The sequence below is a fragment of the Poecilia mexicana genome, unplaced genomic scaffold, assembly GCF_051168715.1.
Source record: "Poecilia mexicana isolate PSO_F unplaced genomic scaffold, ASM5116871v1 scaffold_17, whole genome shotgun sequence".
Taxonomy (NCBI): domain Eukaryota; kingdom Metazoa; phylum Chordata; class Actinopteri; order Cyprinodontiformes; family Poeciliidae; genus Poecilia; species Poecilia mexicana.
The window spans coordinates 8,558,854-8,582,105 of NW_028263386.1; the positions used below are offsets into that span (position 1 = coordinate 8,558,854).

General features: G+C 38.4%; 1 protein-coding gene across 1 annotated transcript in view; it reads left to right on the plus strand.

Annotated features, from left to right (window-relative positions):
- The window catches only part of LOC106907133 (netrin-G1), a 65,555-nt gene extending 47,935 nt beyond the window's left edge, over nucleotides 1–17,620 (plus strand). The window contains exons 5-8 of the mRNA XM_014972687.2: nucleotides 1,125–1,297; nucleotides 6,546–6,572; nucleotides 8,870–8,914; nucleotides 17,337–17,620. Coding sequence (XP_014828173.1) covers nucleotides 1,125–1,297; nucleotides 6,546–6,572; nucleotides 8,870–8,914; nucleotides 17,337–17,575 — 484 coding nt within the window. The 3' untranslated portion in view covers nucleotides 17,576–17,620. The remainder of the gene's footprint in view (nucleotides 1–1,124; nucleotides 1,298–6,545; nucleotides 6,573–8,869; nucleotides 8,915–17,336) is intronic.
- The last annotated feature ends 5,632 nt before the right edge of the window (nucleotides 17,621–23,252 follow it).

Here is a 23,252-nt window from a genome sequence, read left to right on the forward strand (position 1 = left end):
GCCAGGAAGTCAATTAGAAAGCTTTATTTCGGGCTCCTGCTGTCATTATTCTGTCTCATGTTCACTGCTGGCAAAAGAGAAAAAAAAAAGCCTGATCGGTCTTAAACGGGAAGAGTCTTCCCTCGGAAGCACTTTGTAAAAACAAACATGGGCTTGATGTGAAACCGTGAGCCGCCCGAGCCTCCTGGGAGGTCTACAGTGTCAGATCCACTTCATGCTCTCCTCCCAACTGATTCACTTTCCTCCCACCTCACAAGAAGCTGAGGTCACAAGGTGTAACCTTTTACCCGACTGGGAGTAACTGTAAACACAGAGAGCTATATTTGGAATACATATCTGGAATATGAACTGTAATCTTTCCTATAGCAACAAGCGCAGCCCTCCTCTGCCTCTGATGAAGCTTTTCCGTGGGAGTGAACACAAGTCACAGCGGAGAAAGGTTATATTTTGAGTACGTGTAATTTGCTCTCTGCTTATTCCGACGGTTGAAGTCACTCTAAATGAAACCGCAGCTATCTTGTTTTTCACCTAAGCCTGGAAGCATGGCTCTCTCACTCGGCCAAGACGTTGTAGAAAACTGTCAGGCCTTCTCTCTTCTCCTGGCAGGAGCGTCTGTCAGCTCTGCTGCAGTTCAGTCTAATAAACCAGCCTCGCCATCTGAGTTTCCAGGCTGAAGGCTGGCTTCAACGAACAATGCAACTTTAAAGATAAAGAACAAAGAAAATTCCCAGGATACCCAGCTTTTTTTCCCCCTCTTCTATCATCTTTCTAACAGGCCGTGTTTTAAGCTCAATTAGTGAATCTAACAGAGCGTCTTTTATTTAGCTTTCACAGTGGCAAAAGTGACCTTATTTGCAATGCTGTTCTCTCCGCTGGGGCGCCCACAAATGAAGTCTTGTTTTCTGTTTTTAAGGAGAGTATAATGAAGCTTTGAGGAGGCATGATCCAAGTCAGATAGCCCACCAGGATTTCAATTTACCCGTGTCAAAGAAATTTGAAAGGCACAAATAAAAATTGCCGTGAGGGCCGACTCTGTATATTCCCCACAGAACGTATTGATTCGGTGGATTCAGCTCAGTGCCTATTCAAGTCTTTGTCTTTTGTTGCTTTTTCTTTTGTCTCAGGTGCAAGTGCAACCTGCATGCCAACAGCTGCGTGTTTGACAAGGGGAAGCTGGGCTGTGAGTGTGAACACAACACAACAGGGCCCGACTGCAGCCGCTGCAAGAGGCACTACCATGGCAGGGCCTGGAGCGTGGGCTCCTACCTCCCCATACCCAAAGGAACTGCAAATATATGTAAGTAGAAAATATCTGTCTTCTGTAGGCCAAAAACTGCTTATGCAACTAATTTACTGGCTGAATACACATCATTCACAGTCTTTTTTTTATTGCCGGTACTAATATATGACAATGAAATATCTAACCACTAAAGTGTCAAAGTTTTCTGCAAAGCCATAATGCATAAGGGACTCCAAGTCACATCTTACTAGACAAACTCTGTAGACTATTTACCATCAAAACCAGACAGTTTTATGCTCTACATAGAAGGGCATTTTTTTTCACAGCTTGTTATTAAATCTCACTCGCTTGATAATCTTTCTTTGCTTTGTTTAAATTCAGACGTTTACCATTACCTCTAAGGTTACTATTCATTTAAACATTTTAGCCCAGATGACCAGGGTCAAGCTTCTGTTACAGTACAGTAGTAGACTGTATGCTTCATTATGTGACATACAGGAAAAATGAAAAGAAATCAGATGAGATAAGATAATTAAGGACGCCCGGAAATCTAGACTATACTTTGACACAATTTCTAAAAAAGAGCTGCTAAGTGATTTTATCCAAAGTGAAACGAGTCCCATCTGACATTTGCTGAAAAACCACTCAGCGATAAATAAACTGCTTCGTTTTGGCTCATATGTTCTGTGGTTTTATTTTTAAAATGTAGGTATTTGTGTCATTGTTCTGTTATTTAGTGAGTACAATTCATTTTAGTAATCCTACATGAACTAAAGCAAGAAAGGTTTTGTCAAAATTTGTGTCAGACTTTAATCCTTTGCTATCACATCATGTTCAAGTGGAAGACCACAGAATCTAATTAAGTTAACGAGCAAAAAAAATTAATAATTTATTTACACCTAAGGCGTCAATGTCCAGTGTCAGTTCTCAAAGGACAGTGTTACATAAAATTTGAATGAAAACCTGTGAACAAGATAAAAAAATCTTTTTGAAGGGAGATTTTAAGATCAATGGTGATAAAAATTTTAACTCTATGACCATAAAGACAGAAAAATGTTTTTGGAAGACTTGAAGTGAGGCTTTAAAGCTGCAGTAGGTCACTTTTAGAAAAATTTATTTTTTACATATTTGTTAAAACTTCACTATGTCCTGACAGCAGAATATCAAACAAATAATTTGTAAAAAAAAAAAAAAAAAGAAAGTGAAGTGCTTCAGATTCCTCGCAGTGATCCTACTGACGTTTGCAGAAATCGATCACTTCAGGTCAGAAACAACCAATCAGAGCCAGGAGGGTTTTTGTGCCGTCAATCACACCCAATCACATGCATCGACTATTCTAAACTTCCCTCTGGTCATTGTAGCCAAACAGCTTTATTGTTATTTACTCACACATACAGTAAGTAGGTGTTAATTTTTATTATTTTTTAGAGTTATCAATCGGTGTTACGTTAAGCCTCTGAAATAGCCAGGACTTTAATAAAAAAAAAAGAAATTCACTGTATTTCAAAACCGAGTTTATAGCAGTAACTAAGCAATTTAAATAATATCTGCTCTTCCTTGTATAAAGAATGAAAGATTTAACCAGAATTATTATGTGCTTACCTTGAGTTTTTCTAGTTAATTGAGAAAAGCGAGCGCAATACCAAGTAGGTAACTACTGCTGGTTTCCTGGTAACATTAAATATGACGGATTACCATCCACTTATGAAACTTGTCCAACGTATGTGTGTCGCCTTTTTGGACTTTGCGTCACTGGTCAACAGTTTTCTTTAATCAATTGAATAGAAAGGTCTTGCAACCCAAGCTTAAAGGTACAAGAGTTTGCAAGGTATCTACTAGGCAGAAGGTGCTCTTTTGCATTATCCCCATTATAATCTTGGACAGGAGTTGAGTCACATTTATCAAATCCCATGCCAGGGGGCAGGGAAGCTCATTGCCTCAATAAATCTAACACAGCTATGTAGGGTTGCGGCAGTAGATGGCCAGGCGTGGCCAGATGGTGGAAGATCCAGCCCTCTAGTCCCAGATTTGGCCCTTTTTTTTTCTCAGCCTTGCAGTCTGCAAATCTCACAGCAGCAGTCCTCCAGGATTTATAGCAGGTTTTTCAGTTGCTCATTTTGACCGTCTGACTTGAATTCTGATTAGGTTTGAAGGGGAAATGATATTACTATTGATCCCCTACTGCAACGCTGCTCTTGTTGTTTTTAATTTGATGTTGATTAATCGGATAATTATCTAGTGATTTGTATGGATATATGCTCCATGAATCATTTGCATGTTTGTGCGCAGACCTTTGAGTGTGCTCACATCTAGACTGTGTGCGGGAGTCTGTTTACGAGAAACGCTGAACTCTAAGGAGATATTGCTGGATTTACCCCTGTACCTCCTCTGTCTTATTTGCCTCCCTGCAATGTGGAGCTTGCTGTCAGATTGACAGGCCATTATTAAAAAAAAAAAAAAAGAAAGAAGAAAAAATCCACCACCAGGACGCATCTGCCCTGAACTGATGAAACCGAGGTCTAGCCATATCAAAAGCAATATTAGCGCTTGTTTGGCTGTGGCATAAAATGCAATAATATTATACATGGAGGTGACGCAACAATATTGGTCCCCCAGGTGTTGAATGAGGACATTTTGTCTTGAATTATTCTTATTTCTCTTGAGAACAGATTCAGACACTTAACATGCCTTCATCTATTACATAGAGTGCTTGGTATGAACAAAATGAAACACACAGCTGCTCGTATCAGGACAAATACGTTGAACATGCAACACGTAATTATGGTTTAATAGGTTTCATCTGTCAGCAACTCTTCCTCTTTTATCATGGCAGTCATTAATCTCTGGGTAGGGTCTATTACATATTTATTTCCCTGTACATGGAAGCCTGGTATAAAATGAGTTACAGCCAGAAAAAAAAATAAAAAATCATAGCCTTCAGCATCAGGACATGACTAAGAAAGACTGAAATTCAAGGTTTATGGGATCAGTAGGGTTGTAAAAAGAAACAAAGTTTAAACTTTTTATTATTTTTGCTTCAATCCCTTAAGATAACACTGAAATGTATCAAAATGCACCACGTTAGGTCTGAAACTATAGTTTTTATTCTATCAATTTTATTTGCTTGCTTAAAAATGAACATGTTGAACACATTCCAGTGTTTTTATACACCGACTGGAGGGAAAAAATCCTATAATTCCAGATGCTTGAATCAATCGGTTAGAGATCAGAATCGGACACATTTTTCCATGATCAGTTCTGATCAGTGATCAGCTGCTCAAATACTGAGAAATCTGTTTGTTAAATCCATCAAAACTAAAATTCACCAACGTTTGTAATCCGTCAACATATCAATCGACTGCATTTATGTTTATGCCTATTTTTGTGTTAGTTTAATAAAAAAAATCAGATGAAGGTCAGGGACATTTATGCTTGATCTGTCAGTGGGGATAATCTTGTAGTTACTTCAGTATCTGATAGATTCAAACCTATTACTCCTTTCAAAAAGTTGCTGCACGCTTTTCATCCAGTATTCCTTGTAATAAAAAGGAATAGGTCAAAATTGCAACCACCAAGCCAGAACTACAAAAAAAAAAGCTGCAGAAATCAGTATCTGCCAAAAAAAAACAAAAAAAAAACAACACAATCACCATAAACTGGTTCTGCTTCTGAAAGGAAGCTTGAAATTGTGTGTTTAGGCAGTTAAAATCAAATACTGTTATTTTTTTCTACCATCTACTCCTTGTCACCATATTGACGAGTGTACAGTGACTTGCAAAAGCTCTCACATCCTTTTACCTTTCAGAGGCACTTTCATTCTCACTGCAGTAGAAAAGAGGTTCGGATCGGCAGGTTAACTCCAAACAGGTCCAGTTTCATGATTCTGATGGTTTACGAGGTGTAAACAATCACATGTAGATCGTTTTGTACGTCAGAATTTTTTGTGCCCTGCAAGTTTCAGAATTGAGTACACCACTAATAGTTTTGCTGTTGACAGATTCTCCAAAGGCGTGCGGTTGAATGAGCTTTTAATGAGGATTATGAGAGGAAAATGCATGTCCGTATTTTCAGACTTTTCTTCTTCACAACATTTGTGGTTGTTACATGGGGAAAAAAATTATAGAAAATATCACGGAGTATGGATAATTTCACGAGATTTAAGTACATTTGTTGTAAAATAATAGATTAAAACACATCAATAACTTATAAAGCATGCTGTATATTGCAATAAGGCTTTTTTGTAATTAAAGTAGCACTTACTTTGCTGAAGTTATTAAAATAAGTTATTGAGTAAACGTTTAGGTTAATTTGTCTTACAGCTTATTGGTCTTAAACTTAATCACAAAAAGTTTTTTTTTTTGTTTTTTTTTTGCATTGAAACTTGCATAAACCCTGAAAGAAAGAAAATAAATTTGTTGCCTTTGTAAAAGAAGAATCACTCCAAGAATTTTGTTGACAGTCCACTTTGCCAGCAGCGTCAACTCATCTTGTTTTGCCAAACAAGTTCAGAGGTTAAGAGGGGTTTGAGGCAGGAGTTTGATCAAACCATAAAAACACCTCCAAAGGTCAACATTGTTTGCCCTCTATCTCTAAACACAGAAGAACTATTTTGTTGTTGGGCCTCGCTCAGTGGCTTGCAAATTGGACTTTAAATTCTGGCCATTTGTGGTTGCAGCGTTGGTTCGCTCCTGCCAGCAGTTGTTGCACCAGTCGCAGAGGGGTAATGAATTGATGAATGGGAAACAAACAACATAAAATAACCACTCCCCCTCCCCCCCCCCAAAAAAAAAATAAAAAATGAAAAATGGCAAAAGACAAAGTGAAAAGATCAGAAATTGAATTAATTGTAGGCCGGGAATCACTCACTGATGATTATTATGCAATGCAGAGATGGTAAAGCCACAGCCAGATACTGATACAACATATGGAGCAAACAGATGCTGCAGGGATGCTCCAGGAACTTTTCCAAACATGAATAAAAAAAAAAAAATGCTGGTGAAAAGATTTCTATTTTATATTGAGCCTTTGAATTCTTTGACATTTTGTCTCTGGCCGACCCGTAATTATCATCAGCAGAAGGTGGAGTTTGGAGCAGGTTCTCGAACTGCTGCTAATCAGCAGACACAGCAGAAGCCAAATGGATAAGTGTTGTGTCATTGGGCTTTGCAGGGCAAAAAAAAAAAAAAAACACCATCCAAATGCTTTCTCTTGCAATTTTATGACTAATGTATCAAACATGAAGTGAAACAAGCTGACACTTGAATGAAACACTTATTTCCCCCCTCACCCTCTTTTCTTTCCGCAGGCATTCCCAGCAATCATGGACCAGTGCGTAAGTTATTCGAGCTTTTTAATTGGCATGCTGACTAATGGGTTTCCTCCCCCAGTCATGACTAACTCTTGTTGAACTGATGATGTTGGTGTGAGAAACTGTGGCACATGTGTAGCAGTGATCAGCATGTTTTACACGGTCAGAAAAATCCATTTACACCAGACATTCTTGTAGAACAGCACATTTTATATCCCAGCTAATCAATGAAAGTGGACCAATGCATGGAGGGAAGAAAATACTTTTTTTTGTGCTTCTCATGAAGAGAATAATATGCACTTAAGCCCGGAATGATTAAAAAACCCCAAAAAGTTTTAAAAAGGAGAGATTTGCTTTAGATCTTATATATTTCCATGTAATAAAAAAAAGATAATTCCTGTAAACAGGCTTTCTTATTCTTAAAATTTTGCATTTTGAGCCTCTTGAAAATAAAAGCAGAACAATTTTATGGAGAATAGCAAGCAAAATGATGGAGCCTGAAAACAGTGGATTAACAGATGACATATAAAGATTTATTTTTTAATTCATAGCTTTGTTGTTGTACAAAAATAAATGAAAAAAAGATTTTAGGTCAAAGCCTTTACCATGACTTTGTTAGTGCCTCAAAAAGTATTAATACCATTTGAACCATTTGAGATTTTGTCAACTTACAACCACAAACTTCTGATCAGACTTTATATATTCAATTAGTAAAATGGTATTTACAATAACAGTGAAGCAGAGGGTAAGTTATTTCTTGTTTGAAAAAGATAAACCAGAAATAAATCAAATCTAATAAGTTTGATTGGTATGTGCATTTGTATTCAACCAGATAGAACTGGCAAGCAGTCAAGAAATTCATGGCAACTCTGGAGGAGCTGCAGAGACCAACAGCTCAGGTGGGATAGTCTTTCAACAGAACAATTAATTTTGCACTATGCAAATTTATGCAAGAGTGCCAACAAGAAAAAGCGGTTGTTGGAAGAAGTGACAAAAAGTTTTTGTCACTTCTGAATGACTGAAGCCATGCAGAGAACACAGCAGCCATGTTTGAGATGGTTCTGATGTCAGTAGAGATCAAATTGAACCTTTTTGACTCCATGGAAAATGCTACGTGAGCTGTGATACCAACCCCCTGAATGCACCACCCCCACTGAGAAACATGACGTTGGTATCATCTTTCCATCGGGATGCTTTTCTTGTGCACGGACAAGAAAGCTGGTCAGAGCTGAAGGGAGCAGCTTAGAACAGGGAAGTTCTGGACAAAAACATCTAGAGAATGTTAAAAAAAATCCTTGAGACTAAAGAGAAAGCTACCTTCCAGTAGAAGAATGATTGAACATAAAGCCAGAGATACAATAGAATTGTTCATGCCTTAGAATGACCCAACCAAAGTGCAACCCTACATCTAATTAAGAATCTATGGCAACCTGACAACTGCTGCCTACTGAGGCTCAGTAGCAAATCTTCCAGAGTTACAGCTCTTTTGCAAATATTGCCTTCATTTTGTAAAGAACAAACCCATAAAACATGCAGCTTTTATTGCAGGGAAAGTTTGTTCTGCAGTCTGTGGGGATGAATACAAATGCATGTCACAAACTTTAAATGGATTACTTTGTGTTGCTCTATTTGAAATCTAAATATAGTAATCATTTTTACCTAATGGGGGATGAAAACGGTGTACATACTTTCAGAGAGCGCTGCTACATGGATGTTACATCTACTTTAGTTTTTTTTTTTTTTTTTATAAAAAGTCAAAAAGTGTGTTTGAGTTGTGTTAAAATGTACATTGTTCACTAATTAGCTTTTCTTTTTAATGTTGCAATTGCCCCTGCATTAGCACAACAAAGAAAGATATCTGCTTTTACACTCCTGAATATTTGCTCAAACACACTCAGACGTGCTCACACACACACACACACGCAAATATGTGCCCAAAGCAAAAGCAAAGAAAAAGCCATTCTTTATGAAGACGTGGCTCCAGCCGCGCATCCCTATGCATGTTGATGCCTGAAGGTGACTCCACATGCTGAATAACAACAGCCACTTCCCTGCATAGACCTCCCTGCCTTTCTGTTGTGGAAAATTCACTTTGGCTGCATGCACGCTACTCTGTCTGTGCATTAACTCATTTATTACCCCCAATGTCCTGCTGTAGCTTTCAAATAACTGATATAAAACAGATGAGATGTAGAATACTGTAAAAAAATAAATAAATAAAACTGGACTATGCATGCTGTCCCCCTCCCCGCTTTCAAAAGCATAGAAAGTTGAACTATATGACAATTGATGTAATAAATACCCTCTCCATTTCCACGCAGATCGAGCAAATGCTTCATCTCTCGGTGTTGCAAATCGTAACCAAGGTAGGATTATAGGTTTTGTAACTTCAGCATGACATTACCAACTCACAGACAGAATTGACTGCTTATTGATCGGCTGTTTAAAAAAGAAAAAAAAAACGGAGAAAAGCCTTTGTGTGGGAATGGAAATTACAGAAATCAGTAGGCTGTTTTGACCAAAGCTGCCTTTCATCCTGCCGCCACAGACACACGCTGGTCCTTACAAGGCAGACCTTTTTTTGTTGTGAGAACACTGCAGGGAACGGGCCGCGTGCCTCAGGATCACCGAGTCCACAGCCTTCTAACCTCTTTGATCATGCCCTCTTTTTAATTACCCAGAATGCTCTCTGGGGATGCACCCTTTCTGCCTTCTTCTTAAGGTAGAAAAAGGAAGTATAAAAAAAAAAAAAAAAAAAGGAATCGCAGAGAAGGAGAAGGAAGGAGAAAAGAGGCTTCAGGGAGGTTTATGTAGATTGATCTCCAGCTATCTCCAGCTAATCCGCAGGCCCAGATATCCTGTGTAGTGAGTGTTAAGTCGCATCTGCACCACTGCTCTCACAACTAGGAGGAGGGAGAAAAATTAAACTAAGACTTTAAGGATTTCCAAAATAAAGGGAGGGGTTCTTTTTTTTCATCTTGCTTTTGTAGATAATACAATGTTGTGTTGACAGAACTACAAATTTCCCCTTTATTTATTTATTTTTCTAAATCTATTGTTTCAACATAAGGTGTCAGGGCATATTATTCATCTAAAAGTTTCCTGTGCATACTTTTTCAAAGCAAACTGATGAGGTTATCACTTAATGCACCAAACATTTCAGAGTGAACAACATTTCTGTGGTCAAAGCTAGTATATTTGAATTTCAAATGAAAGCAGAACAGCTAATCGTTTTATTTGTGCTACAGAAGAGTTCTTTAAATTAAATATGAGCCAGATTCATTAAACCAAGCAAATTAGCACATGTTCATGAATTATAAACAGCTCCGAAGAGTATGTGGATTTCCGTGCGTGTGGTTTCGAAATGAACCGATCAAACAAAAGCCCAGCAAGCCCACATAGATCTATGTAAATAAGTGTGAAGATCAAAACATGCAGTCTTATCAACCAAAATCTCTTCATTCTGATTAACATTTGCTTGTTTCTTGTATTTACAACACATCAACTGAACATGAATCTGCTTATTTGCTTTGTTAAACTGTGTCAAAGGTGCTCTAATTAAAAGAATAATCAATTATGTCCATCATAATATACAGTCAATTTTTATTTAAACAACACACCTCCACTGGTTTCCAGCCACTTGGGATGCATGAGAGCTGTTTGTACTGGACTGTAATGTAAAACTGTCGTTTTAAAAGCTGAGACAACGATGGGAGGGACCTGATTACTCTGATTACTGAATCCTATACAGCAGAATAAACACATGAGGAACAGCTGTGACTGAGCATGAGGCTCTGGTACAGAGAAAAGTGTAAGCAGGGATGAAAAACACAGGTAGTACGAGCAGACTAAAAATATCAAACTAAATTTAAAGTTGAAGAGATTGTGACACAAACTAGGCTAATAGTTTGAAGAAATCCAGGGTCAGCTTTGGTGAGCTTCAAAGTGTATTACCTTTTTGAAGCTGGAGATGCACCACACCACGGCTGCCCAACTTCCGTTCCCGAGAGCCAGTATCCTGCAACTTGAAAAGCAATTTTTAGAATAAAACTAATATTAGAACTTCCTACAAAAGTCGCAAACAACCTCGAATGAGATGAAATTGTAAAATTAATTACAAAACAAACATAGTCATAAACTGTACCTATTTTGAATAGCGTCTCTTTGATTTGATGTAGTCGGGGACAGAAATACAGTCTGTCTGAATGTGTAGAGTCTTTTCTATTCTTGCAGATGCCTTCTAATATCTGCAGGTCAGTTTGTTTTGCTTCAAACTGTCGCCCTCGTGAGAACGAAGCGTTCAGTTGGCTTCAGTTGGTTTGATGAATATTGTAGGCTGTGTGACCCCGAGTCTTCTAGTTCAGAAATAAAAATCTGCTGAGACCCGACTGGGCAAATTCTATGTTTCTTTCTTCTCACCTGCCTTTGTGACATGCTATAAAAAAGACACTTTTTAAACAAATTTAAATAATTTTTCACATTTTATCTGACAGAACAACACAAAGTAATAGAAGACATAAAATATGTAAAATGTGGAGTTATTTAATACCAACACTGTGACTTTAGTACTTAGTAGAATCACTTTGCGTTACCATTACAACTGCTAATCTGTTGGGGCTTGTCTTTATCAGCTTGGTTTATCTGGAGAATGATGGTTTTGTTCGGTTTGCTTAATAACCAGCAGTGTTATTGCACATTAAACAACAGTTTGTAAATGTTTCCACAAATTCTAAATTCAGTTTAGATTAAGACTTTGACTAGTCCATAATTTTTGTGCAGCTTTTAAAGCTTTTCTTCCAGGATTGCCTTGGATTTAGCTCATTTCATTTTCCCATCAAATCTGAACAACTTTCCTATCCTTGCTAAGGAAAGGCATCCCCAAAGCATGATGCTGCCTCCACCATGTATTATGTTTTCCAGTTGTTTGTATACCCAGATTAAGTCACACACAGATGGATTATTTTTTATATATTAGGCTGCTTCTGGTGCATTTGGTTGCACTGAATTTATTTTAGAGGCATCAAACTAAAAAGAACTAACCCCACATTTTCTTTCACAGAGAAAAATTGTGGAAACCATTTATTATTTTCATTTCACCATTATGTGCTAAAATGATGCATGTTCATCACATAACAAAATAAAAAGACACAAAGAATGATCTAAAAAATATTGAAAGGACTAAGAAATCGCAGCATTCGGTTTTATTTGTATAACAAAGGTTTACAACAAATGTTGAATTGAGGCACTTTACCAAAAATACACTCAGTTCAGTCAGTTTATAGTAATAACCATGACCATTTATGTGAGTTATTCTCCTCTGATGTGCCTGTTTGTTGACTTGCTAAACAATACAGCAATCAATAGTCAAAGAAATGTGTGTCATTTGGTGTTGTTTGCTTTTTCTGACAAATAGCAAAGTAGCAAGGCCTCAAGTTGAGATTCAAAGTGTCTATTATGTCATTTTTGTTCCTAATAAACACCATGAATAAAATCCAATACACAAGACTAAATGTGCTTCCAATATATGGATTTGTGATTGTTATTTTTGCTTGGACAATGCCAGTCAAGCATGAGATCTCTGATGTTAAACCAAACTGGCCATTTAGAAACATTTTTGCATATCTCACTTTAAATCCAAGGTAGAAATTATCCCCCCCCATGCCCCCCCAAAAAACACAGCATTTCATAATAGATGTATTCCTTTGATCCCTTTCTTAAAACAAAATTGTATTGTGTCGGGCTTTTTCATTGCTCATAAACGAAGTAGACAACTTTACTTATGCACACTTTCAAATTAAAACGCATTAGCCAATGCAGCGCTCCCGTAAAAATGGAAAGCATTTGCTATTCTGTCTTTAGAGATGATATTTTATATCTCCTCCGCAGTCAAGTGGTGTATCATAACACTGGCGGTGCATATTGAACTTCAGAGCCTTAAATCACTGACTAATGATGAAGCCTTTATGTTAATATAATAAGAGGAGGCAAGACTGACGGCGACGTTTCAGCTTACACCGACATCATGGCAAAAGATATTGACCGGGTGTAATTGAAGCAACACTGTTCTTGCTCCAAGCATATAATTAGCAGATCCTGTGTCTGAAAAATATCTCCAGTTATGATTAATTGTACTGGTGAATCTGTAGTTATAAACGCCTTTCAAACTTATTAAATGCGTCAGCGTGGATATGATTTAACTTTGCCTTTTACATGTAATTAAATGGAGGTGCTGCTGTCTCTGTGGGGTCTTGGTTGTCTTTAATTATCCTTTTCAAGCTTCACGAATTAGACTTGATTCTTATGATATTGGTTTTGTTGCTTTGAAATTAAACACTTAACTCGGCTTGCCACATGTAGCCAACATAACTTCCTTGGTCACATCGGATCATGATCTTTTGCAAAAAAAAAGAAAAAAGAAGAGTTGCAGGAGATATGACTGAGTGCATTGATTTGTGACTTCCAGCCTCTTATCATACCGTGGTTCACTGTATCTCTCTGACTTCAGTTGCAGAGTATCAGAGGACATCAAGACCTCAGAAAGATGAGAAGATTAGAAAATCTGTCAAATTGAAAACATTTCCTGTCCTCCCAACACACAAAATGTACTTATTTGGGTTATTAATGAGTCAATATTATTCTAATTGGCTCAAAAACATTTTGCACGAAGGAGAAACACCCGAGTGCACAAGATGCAATGACATTTAAAACACACGCCCTCCGATTGCGTCAGATGTTTGTCCTTCGTGTCACTGTTGTGGCGCTGCTGTAGAGAATTTTTCTCCCTGTTGCTTCATGTACCGCCGAGGCCCGAGGACGGATCTGTCACAACAGTTACACTGTTAAAATGTCACACATCTGACAGAGGTGTGCGGCACACATATGTCTGCAGAGGGTGTGCTGCATGGTCCTGTCTTCCCCTGCTGCCGGCACCAGTTCAGGAGTAAATAATGTCCTAAAAAGCTATTTTACTTAAATTCAAGCAGAAACATTGTGTCAAAAAAACACAATTCACCTATTCTATACTGATTGTAATTCAAGTAAATATGCAATATTTGTCTATTTTTTATTGAAAAGCCTAGTTTTGTTGTGCTGTAAATTAGGGCATATCTGAAAATCACATGACAACTTGTTTCCAGTTCAGTAATAAAGAGGATGAGTTATAGAAAAAAATTATACAGCAGATTTAGAAGTTATCACTAAAGTTGAACATATCAAATAGTCATTTCAAGGTTTTAGGAAGTTCTTCTGGGATGCATCAAAAAGACAATTAGAATTAGATTTTTAGACAATCAGACCATTTCTGAAATATTGTAGTCATGAAAAAACCCTAAAAAATAGTAGTTTTCCTTTTAAGTAAGTTAAATAACATAATGTGTCAAACACTATACATTACAAAGTTTTAAATTAATTTTATATTTCACACAGGACTTTTTTTTATTATTTATTTCATTGTCCATCTGATCTACGGAAGATGATTCACGATGAAATAACTTGCTATCCTTCCATTCATCTGTGACCTTATCTAGCAGTTATATGTACCGTATTTTCCGCACTATAAGGCGCACCGGATTATAAGGCGCACCTTCAATGAATGGCCTATTTTAGGACTTTTTTCATACATTAGGCGCACCGCATTATAAGGCGCATAGAATAGACGCTTCATACTCTATTATTACACATCCACATTAATAAAGAAATGGTCCCCGAGTACTTTATATAGTAGGCTGGCCCAGTCGTTGTTTCACTCACGGTGTTGGTGTTGCGATATTATGCCCAACTGCTTTCTGGGTAACACAGACCAACCGACAAGCTGCCGCTGCAGTCTCTGTCTCTCTTCCCCTGCCCCTCCCCCCCTTTAAATGTATTATCAAACTTTATTAACAAACCAGTGTTCTGACAACTATCCCAGCATGCACCGCGCACTACTTCTTCTACGGGGGAAAAAGAAGTTGGCGGCTGCTTACCGTAGTGGACCAACTACGTAAGCAGCCTACTGCATGTCTGTGTAAACATGACGTCTTTCATTTCGATCTGAGTTAATTAGCGTAGCATTTCTGCCGGATTTTCACAACATATCAGCCACGGCAATGGACAGGGGAACCAACAAGTTCATGTCATCTTTTTTGGACAACATCAAGGTGTTTGAGCCACTGGATGCCTCCGCGTCACAGCTAAAAGCTACCGATAGATGAGGAAAACAGCAGATCCTCACACCCTCAGCATAAATATAGCTGTGGACAAGATCACTGATGCCTATTGTTCTTGCAAGGCTGGGTAAGTCGGCATTCATGGTTTTGATGGTCCACAATGTACATTAGCATATGTTTACTACTGTAGCTTGTGTTTGTGAGACGGTCACGCACGTGGTAGCTGCACTGTGACCTAAAATGGGCATTAGCCAATGAAACGCGGCCCCTGTGGTAAGGTCCGTTGCTGGACCTGTTGTGGCTCAATATTGGTCCATATATAAGGCGCACCGGATTATAAGGCGCACTGTCGGCTTTTGAGGAAATTGAAGGTTTTTAGGTGCGCCTTATAGTGCGGAAAATACGGTATATTTTTTTTTTACATTTTAATTCTTGATATGTACATCATGTTCTGAGTGACACTCTTTTTTTTTTTTTTTTCATTTCCCTACATCCTCTAACACAGAACCAGCCAAATGGCTGACATGGACTTGTACGACAAAAGCTATTTTTAGGCAGCTTTGAGGGACACCACTGTCCTGAGGCACAGCCACAGGACACACAGAGCATCACTCACCCATAGGCTGAATTATATTATTTAAACAACATGTTTTATCATCTTATTTAGCATTTACAGTTTGGTATTAAATAGTTTAAATCTGTCCAAAGTGTCTGTCTCGGTGTCTGGTTTAGTCTGTCTTGGCAACCACATTATTTTGCACCACTGTTTGTGGATTATGCTGAAAAGAATCTGTCACTTTTGTGCATTTTAAGTAAGACAGACTGGAAATAGTGCAATATTTGCCTATGCAGTTCCTTTATAAATAAAATTTCAATACACATAAAAACAGAAAAATCATCCATCATCGCACACAACAAAATGTCATACTGAAGATAGAAACCTGGATCCACAGGTGGAATTTCCATTCATGCAAACAACACAAGCAGTGTCTTAGTAAATGATTTTGAGTTAGATGCAACCCCAATGCCTTTTTAATCAGTTTTGGCATGAAAAATGATTGTTTGTTCTTTTTTTTTTGATGCATGAGCTGCACTACTGAAAACCAAAAATGTGATTACTATTTATGCAGGAGGAGATATCCAATTACACTGAAATCTTTGTGCAAACATTACCTCTTCCCGGATTTCACCTCTGCCAGTGGAAAGGCTTCCTGAGATAATTGAGTTGTGAGGTTTTATCTAAAAAAAGAAAAACGTGAGCATCATCTTACGTAATCCCCTTCGCTCTATATTCAAATAAATAAAGATTTGATGGGCACTAAGGCAATCCATTACTGGGAATGGAACCTTTTTTTAACAATGTGGTATTTTTTGTTGAAAGCTTGACTACAAATATGAAAATAACACCAGCTGGAAAGGCTGTAGTATTCTGTTAGTGGTTATCCCATACATACAGAAAACCGTCTTTATAATGTTCTGCCAACAGTAGGAAAAAATCAATTCACTTTGTAGACGTCATTTCACATAACTCAAAAGTAGAAGTGATTTTTAACAATTCAAAGCCAACACAAAGCCACAGACAGGCTGTTGGTTTGGAATGATCCATTCAAGATTGCTAGGAGAAACTGAGCATTTAACAAAAAATGTATAGACCAGGAAGTGCTGTGACTTAAATTCAGTATTCACAATATTGTTGTTTTAGACGTTGTAAAGTATAGTAGATACATGAACCTGCCCTACTTCCTTTGATTCACTGGTCCTTACCTCCATATTATGGAGTGCTACACATACAGATGTAGTCCACTGTAGAAAGCCTTTCACGGCTTTCTAGAGTTTTCTTGAAACTTCATATCTGCTTGCCTAGAAATTTTCCCCAAACTCACCAGTTGATTTCTTGTGGGTCCTTTACAACAACCATCAGGTACTTTCCACGAATGTTCCAGGCACAGACTGGAGCTTATCAACTACCGTATTTGAACTCTTCTGAAGTTAGCCAGGTGCAGCCCTGGATCTTTCCTGGAACATTTTTGAAATATATCAGGTACTACTCGTGAACTTTACAGGAACCTACTAAGTCTTTTGCTGGAACTTTCTTATAGACTTATAGGAGACTTCCTTGGAAATTGCACAGTATTTCCAGGTTACTTCCTGAAAGGTGTGCAGTGAGTTCCAGGTAAGTACCTGGTAAGTTCCTGGCATCATGCGGTGATTTTTGAAAACTACGCTGTGGGTTTCACAAAAAGGTCTACCAAAGTATCTGCAAAGTTCCAGAAAAGTTCTTGGAAAGTACCTGTTAATTTCTAGGAAAGTATTTGCTGCACTATGCAGTGATGCTTTCTTTGAAAGATGTTTACCGCTAACATTCTTCTACGAACAACAACTGTTTAGTGCAAATATTTTCCCATAGGGAAACAAAAGATTGTTCTGTCTTTTTCAAGACTGTTTGCTGTCCTTGATTTGGCCCTTCCTGACTTGCCTGCAACTCAGTAAGGACTCCCGAGTTGTGCAGACAGGACAGGAAGAGGCAGCTTGTGCCCTATGAACCTGCTTGTTGATGTTCTGTTCTGCCCCTTTCACTGAGTGATCTATTAATCACGCCTTCCTGTCTACCTCTCCTGCCCTTTCTGCTTTGTCTCTCCAGCTCGGGTGTGCGACAACGCGATGCTGCGCTGTCAGAACGGCGGCACGTGCCACCACCACCAGCGGTGTCACTGTGCCCCGGGCTTCACGGGTGTCCTGTGTGAGAGAGCTAGATGCCAGGGTCCCGGAGAGTGTGATGACCAGCTATCTGGACGGGCAGCACTCCATCATCACCCCATAAAGCATCGGCTGTTCTTTCCCCTTGTAATGATCCTGCTTTCAGTTGTTTCTCTTTGCTGAGAGGCTTGAACCAAAATCCTCCAAATAAAACCCTAAGACCACAAATGCTGAGAAGGAACTCTCATCCTTATGAACACGAAAAAAAAACAAACAAAACAAAAACAAAGAATGTGTGGACAATGTGCTCAGTATAAGCAACTTCTTTTTGTATGGCCAAGACCAAGTTGGTGGGCGAAGAAGAAAGTAGTGCAGCAGGTTTAATGACGAAAAGATTTCTGGAAACCGCAGTGAAAAAAAGACACTGTTTTGTAACCTCACATGAAAAGACTGTAGGTGCTCTTGCTTTGTGATAATGTCTTTCTCTAGTATCCCATCTTAGAGAGACTGAAGATTCTCTGCTCAGACGACGCAAGTCCGTTTCTGGTGACAAACTGTACAAAAACAAGACACAAGATTCCTAGTTATCATCTAAAGTATAATGAGAAAATATAGTGAAGCAAGATCTCTTAAAAAGATAGTTTGGGTATTTTTGAAGTAGTTAAGTAATAGTATCCTTATCTGCAGAACTCTGATGTCACAGTTAAACAAGTTGGATGGCAAGTAATGAATAAGGCTAAAAGCTAACCAGACAGAAAACTAAGGCGGCGAGTGACAGCCTGACAGGAAATCAAAATTATTACTCAAACTCTTGTCTAGTTTAACCTTTCTAAACCGGAATGTGTCGCCGACTACACGGCCAAATTTTCAGTACCGTAATTCCGCCACACCTGGCGCTATCTGAAAAATTCCAACGGTTTCTGAAAGGTGAGACGTTGCACTTTCAGCCTATATCGGGTTATTATGGTAATTTCACAGCTGCAGCTGCAGAAAGTGAAATGAATCCGGGGGGCACTCGTTTAATAGACGGTAAATTGCGAAAATAACTTGCTGGATATTGAAAGTTCCAGTTGTTATGGATAAATGGGTAAATATCTCACAGGACATTTAAAGAACTACTTACAATTAAAATAAGAAAGAAATATATAGGCAGACACTTGAAACTTAGGTGTAAAAGGGTTAACCCTTTTAACCAGACTGGTGAGGTGATGATGATCAGGCAATCTGAAATTGCAGGCAGCCACTTTATTTTAGGTAGTACCACAGACACTGTCCTGCTAATGATACTAAACATCTGAAATCAGGTATTGAAGATATTAAAACCTTCAAACAGACATTCTGTTTGTTTGATACAATTATTCACGCATGATACCAGTTTGAGTCACAGTTTTATTCCAGAATTACAAATAATATTAACAGGAGATGTTTTAAATTATATTTTTTTAAAAAGCTAAAATGGATGACCCTGCTAACTAGCTGTTAGCCTTTCATTGTTCTAAGTAGTTCCTCACTTTTCTGACAAAAATTATGGTGACATGACAATCTGTTTCCTGCAAGAATGGAAGCTTTTACTGGTAATGTCTTCACACTGACTCACCAAAAATAAAAAATCTAAACTATCACTTTACGACATCTTGCCTCACTGCCTCCCATTTTCATACTTCCATTTCTACCATGGCCGCCTCCCCGCCCAGCACCATCAGGCCCCCAGTCCTTCCTGTGCTTTAGTGGCCCTAGTGATTTTACTTTGCTGCTGCAGGGTGTCTGTTGTTTTGCCTAAAGCTGCACATGTATTACTACCAATCCCTCCCTACAATTTCCAGTCTAGTATCTTTTCATTTTCAGAAGCTTTGTAGTATTGCTTGAGCTCACATGTATCCGAAAAAAGTTGTAAAATACTGTAAGTGTATTTAATTTTCTATAAAACAGATATTTTCATGATTATGCAAAACAAACAAAAAAAATGATGTATTACTTGTTTTCTACTGCTGCTGACCAGTCCTTCAGTAGACGTGGGCTAAGAGTGACTAAGGAAATTGGTTGTGTTCAAACTATTTTTTTTTTTTTTTTTTTTTTTTTGCTTGTGGGACACATGGCTCTCGTTGCCTGAGAGCTGCTGTCAGAATTTGTTTACATACACGCCCACAAAATACACTTCCACCAAAGCGCAAAAGAAAAAAAAACATGTTTTTTGTCTTGTTGAAAAGTAGTAATTTTATTAGGCAGAAACATAACATTTGATACAAAATGTGAAGAAGAAAATTGTTTATTGTCCACTGATAAATGCAGGCAAATTACAAATACTGAATGTCATTTTAAAAGATGTTTAAAAGCTATCAATTTTGATCATTGACTATTCCTCTGAAGCACCAGATGCTGATAATAAGCAGGCTCCTCTGTAACACATCCCTGTTGTGCTTATGAAGGAATCCTGGATTGAAATCCCATCAGTTTTATGTAAATTTAACAAGAGGAGGAAAGAATATTGTGTGGCCGTTGCAGAGGTTGTCCAGCTCAAATCTGTAATCAGATCTAATCCTCGAATCAAACGAGAATAAGGGAATTTTTTTTTTTTTTTCCCGAGCTCCTGCAGATGAAAGCCATGCATCCTGCTGCGGGAGCCGCCACAAAGCCGTGCTCTCCGGAAATGAGCTCTAATTCATGGAGGGTCAATGAATAGAAATGACGTTGCGTCCCACGGGGTGACATATTGAGAACTGAGACCAATTTTATTCAAGGGATTAATTTTACTCCTGAGGTTGTCATGGAACGCCTAATTGTGCTAGAGTTTAATGTAAGTGCCTCTCATTAAACGTCACTGTCTCTGATAGAAAGCAGTAGCCTTTTTGTGAATGAGACTCTGGAGATTAGGAAATTCTGTTTGTCATGGATTAATCCACTGTATAAAAACCACTTACAAAGGGATGGATGTTATTTTTTAAGAAAACGTGACATTTTTTTTTTGGAAGCGTTAACCCAAGTGCTGGTCATGAACATAAATCTACAAAAGATAACACAAGTAATAAATATGTGTTTGTCATTTTATTTAAAAAAATAAATAAATGCTCAACATCCATATTTGTGTGATTTTTAAGGGATGTCTTAGGGGTAATTGTCAGGTCAGACGTTAAATTAGAAAAAAAACCCAAACTGTGGTTAATTGCTTAACTTTTAGCCATATTTGGAAGTCAGTATCTTTGTTGACAATCGACTGCACAAAAAACATCAATAAGTGGACAAGCTGCTGCAGCATTTTGAAGGTCTTCGTCTTTTATAGTGCAAATAGTAATATTTTTAAGATTCATTTTTCCCTTTTGGCTGCAAGCGTTGACCTGCAACAACACTGCATTTTACCAGCTGCAAAAGTGGTAGACGAATTATTCATGCGTTGCTATAAAACCCATTTCCCACTTTCACAAATTTCTTTTGTGTTTGCTTTGTGGTCACACCTTAATATCTCACATCATCAAACGGATTTTAATGTCATGCATTAAAACACCCTGGATAAATACAGAAAGCAGGTTTAAGATGATGGTTTTTCTTATTAGGGGAAATAGGCTGTCCAACCCTCTCTGACCCTGTGTTTGCAGATGTCCTCCATTCATTTCTGGATCTAAATCTCTTGGGAGCTGACCGAGCATCCATACGGCACTTCTCACACTTTTAGTTTGAAAATAAATCCAAACCCATACATCCTTACACTTTCAGAGTTGAACACTCTTTTGTGTTGTTCTTTTAAACCCCGACAAAATACAACGAAGTTTCTCGTTATGCTGTCACAAGATGTGAAAAAGGAAAGGGGAATTTATGAATTTATCACCATTAACATATGATGAAACATGTGCGCTGTTACTTAAACGCTTTTATATTTTTTTTCTTAAAAAGAATGCTTGAGCCAGCGCTGAAAATATTTCTTTTGCTTGATAAATTTGTTCTGGTTTTGCAGATGCAGCAAGAGGCTTCTTTCAAGGGGCTACATTCAGAGTTCCCTCATCCCCCCACAAAAAGAGACCAAATTCTGTTTACCTCTTGCATTCCCCACTGTTCCGTGTCACAGCAGTTCCTTGTCCTTCCTCTTTTCACATCTGAGACCCAGGAGGGGGTATCAGGAGGACACTTTTAGACACAGGCAGTCCTTGTGTTCTGCCGCCGTCAGCGCTGGTGGCACCAGCACAAAAGTTACGTAACAGAAGACATTCAGGGGTATTCAGTGTCTGGGAAAGAGGAGGCTCAGCAACATGACTGGAGCACTCAGCTCATTTGCAAATCAATATCAATATTCAGCCGAGGTGAAGATGGCCTGCAGCAGAACCGAGAACTCTCCTGGGACAGAAGCGAAACCTCTCCCAGCATTTAGCACCGTAAATAGTACCGTTGTAAGGCACGTGTAAGAAGTGCCAGCGTATCAAATTTTTGTACTTATCGCCAAGAATTTGAATATTAATTGTTTTCACACTTAAAATAGAGACAGAAGCGCTCCTTCAAAAGCCCCTCCACCAGCTGTTTAAAATCAGAGGATTGGAGGAAACCAAAGCTTCTATTTAGGTCACCAGTAGCAGGATGTTTATCTACATCGCCCGCTGAAGAACTGGAGCTAAGCGGCTGCAGGTCCTCACAGCTCTCATTTCTCACTCATCAAGAACTCGTCCATGACCCTGTCACCAGGAAAAACTTTTCCCCTTGGTTCAGCGCCTGCTGAAAGACAAGAAATAAAGACAGCCTGGTTCCATATGGAGAGCTGCAGTTGTTAGAAAGACTTTCTTTTCTGTTCGAGCTGGTCTCAAAGAGCGTGCGCTGCCTGGGAATGAAAGTTTATTTATTTATTTGTTTGCTTGTCAGTTTGTTTGTCTAGAAAGTTTCTTTGCAAATGCTGGCATCGAGTTGAGGAAGAAGTTACATACGGTTGCACAATGTTTGCATGCACAAAATTAAAAGCACTGTACAGAACTTTTAGAGTAGGGAGACGGAGTTTCATCGACGATGTTCTCGTATAAAAGTTCTCAGCTCTTGCTTTAGTTCTGTTGAAAAGGTCCAGTTTTTTTTAACCTTACAGGTGCTAGAACAGGGGGTGTCAAACTCAATTTCACCGAGGGCCACTTCAGCATATTGGCCCCCCTCAACGGGCCACATTGACGGTACAGATCAGGAGTGCATCCCTGATAAAACACCCCAGACAAAAGGTTGACTTCCCTCATTCAGTTCTGTAGAGGCTTATAATGAGTCAATGGTCCAGGTGTGTTAGAGAAGGAACGCATCTAAAGCTGCAGATGGGAGCTCTGGAAAACTAGACTTGGGCACCCCTAGCATAAATGTATAAAATACAATGTTAAAAATAAATTAAACACCTCATATTGTTAAATAACTGATTTTATGTATTGAAGTTTAAATATTACATTTGAGTTTCCATGGATGTAAAATTACTGCTCAGTTTAAAAATTACAATATTTAAATCAGTTGTTTAAAGGTAAGCAAACAAATAATAAAAACAAGTCACATGGGCAGACATTATAGACTTTACGCATAGATTTAGTCGCAGAGGCAACTGAAATCAATTAATTTAAAAATCCTTTCTGAATATCATCTCATGGTCTCTGAACTAAATGCGTCTTTCTGACCGGGAGCTGACAGCGAGTTGAAGAGTTATGGACCGGACGCTTTGGAGCGTCTGGTTAGGAAGCGCATTACAAACCTTTGGTTGAAATGTAGTTTGTAGTCAATTTGTGCTCAAAACCTATTTTAAGTCAATCATCGGCCTATAAAATGCTGGGGGCCACATGTGGCCTGCAGGCCTTGAGTTTGACACCTGTGCATTACGCCACTGAACTGCCAATTGGTAATTAAAGTAAAGTAGCTTCGATTT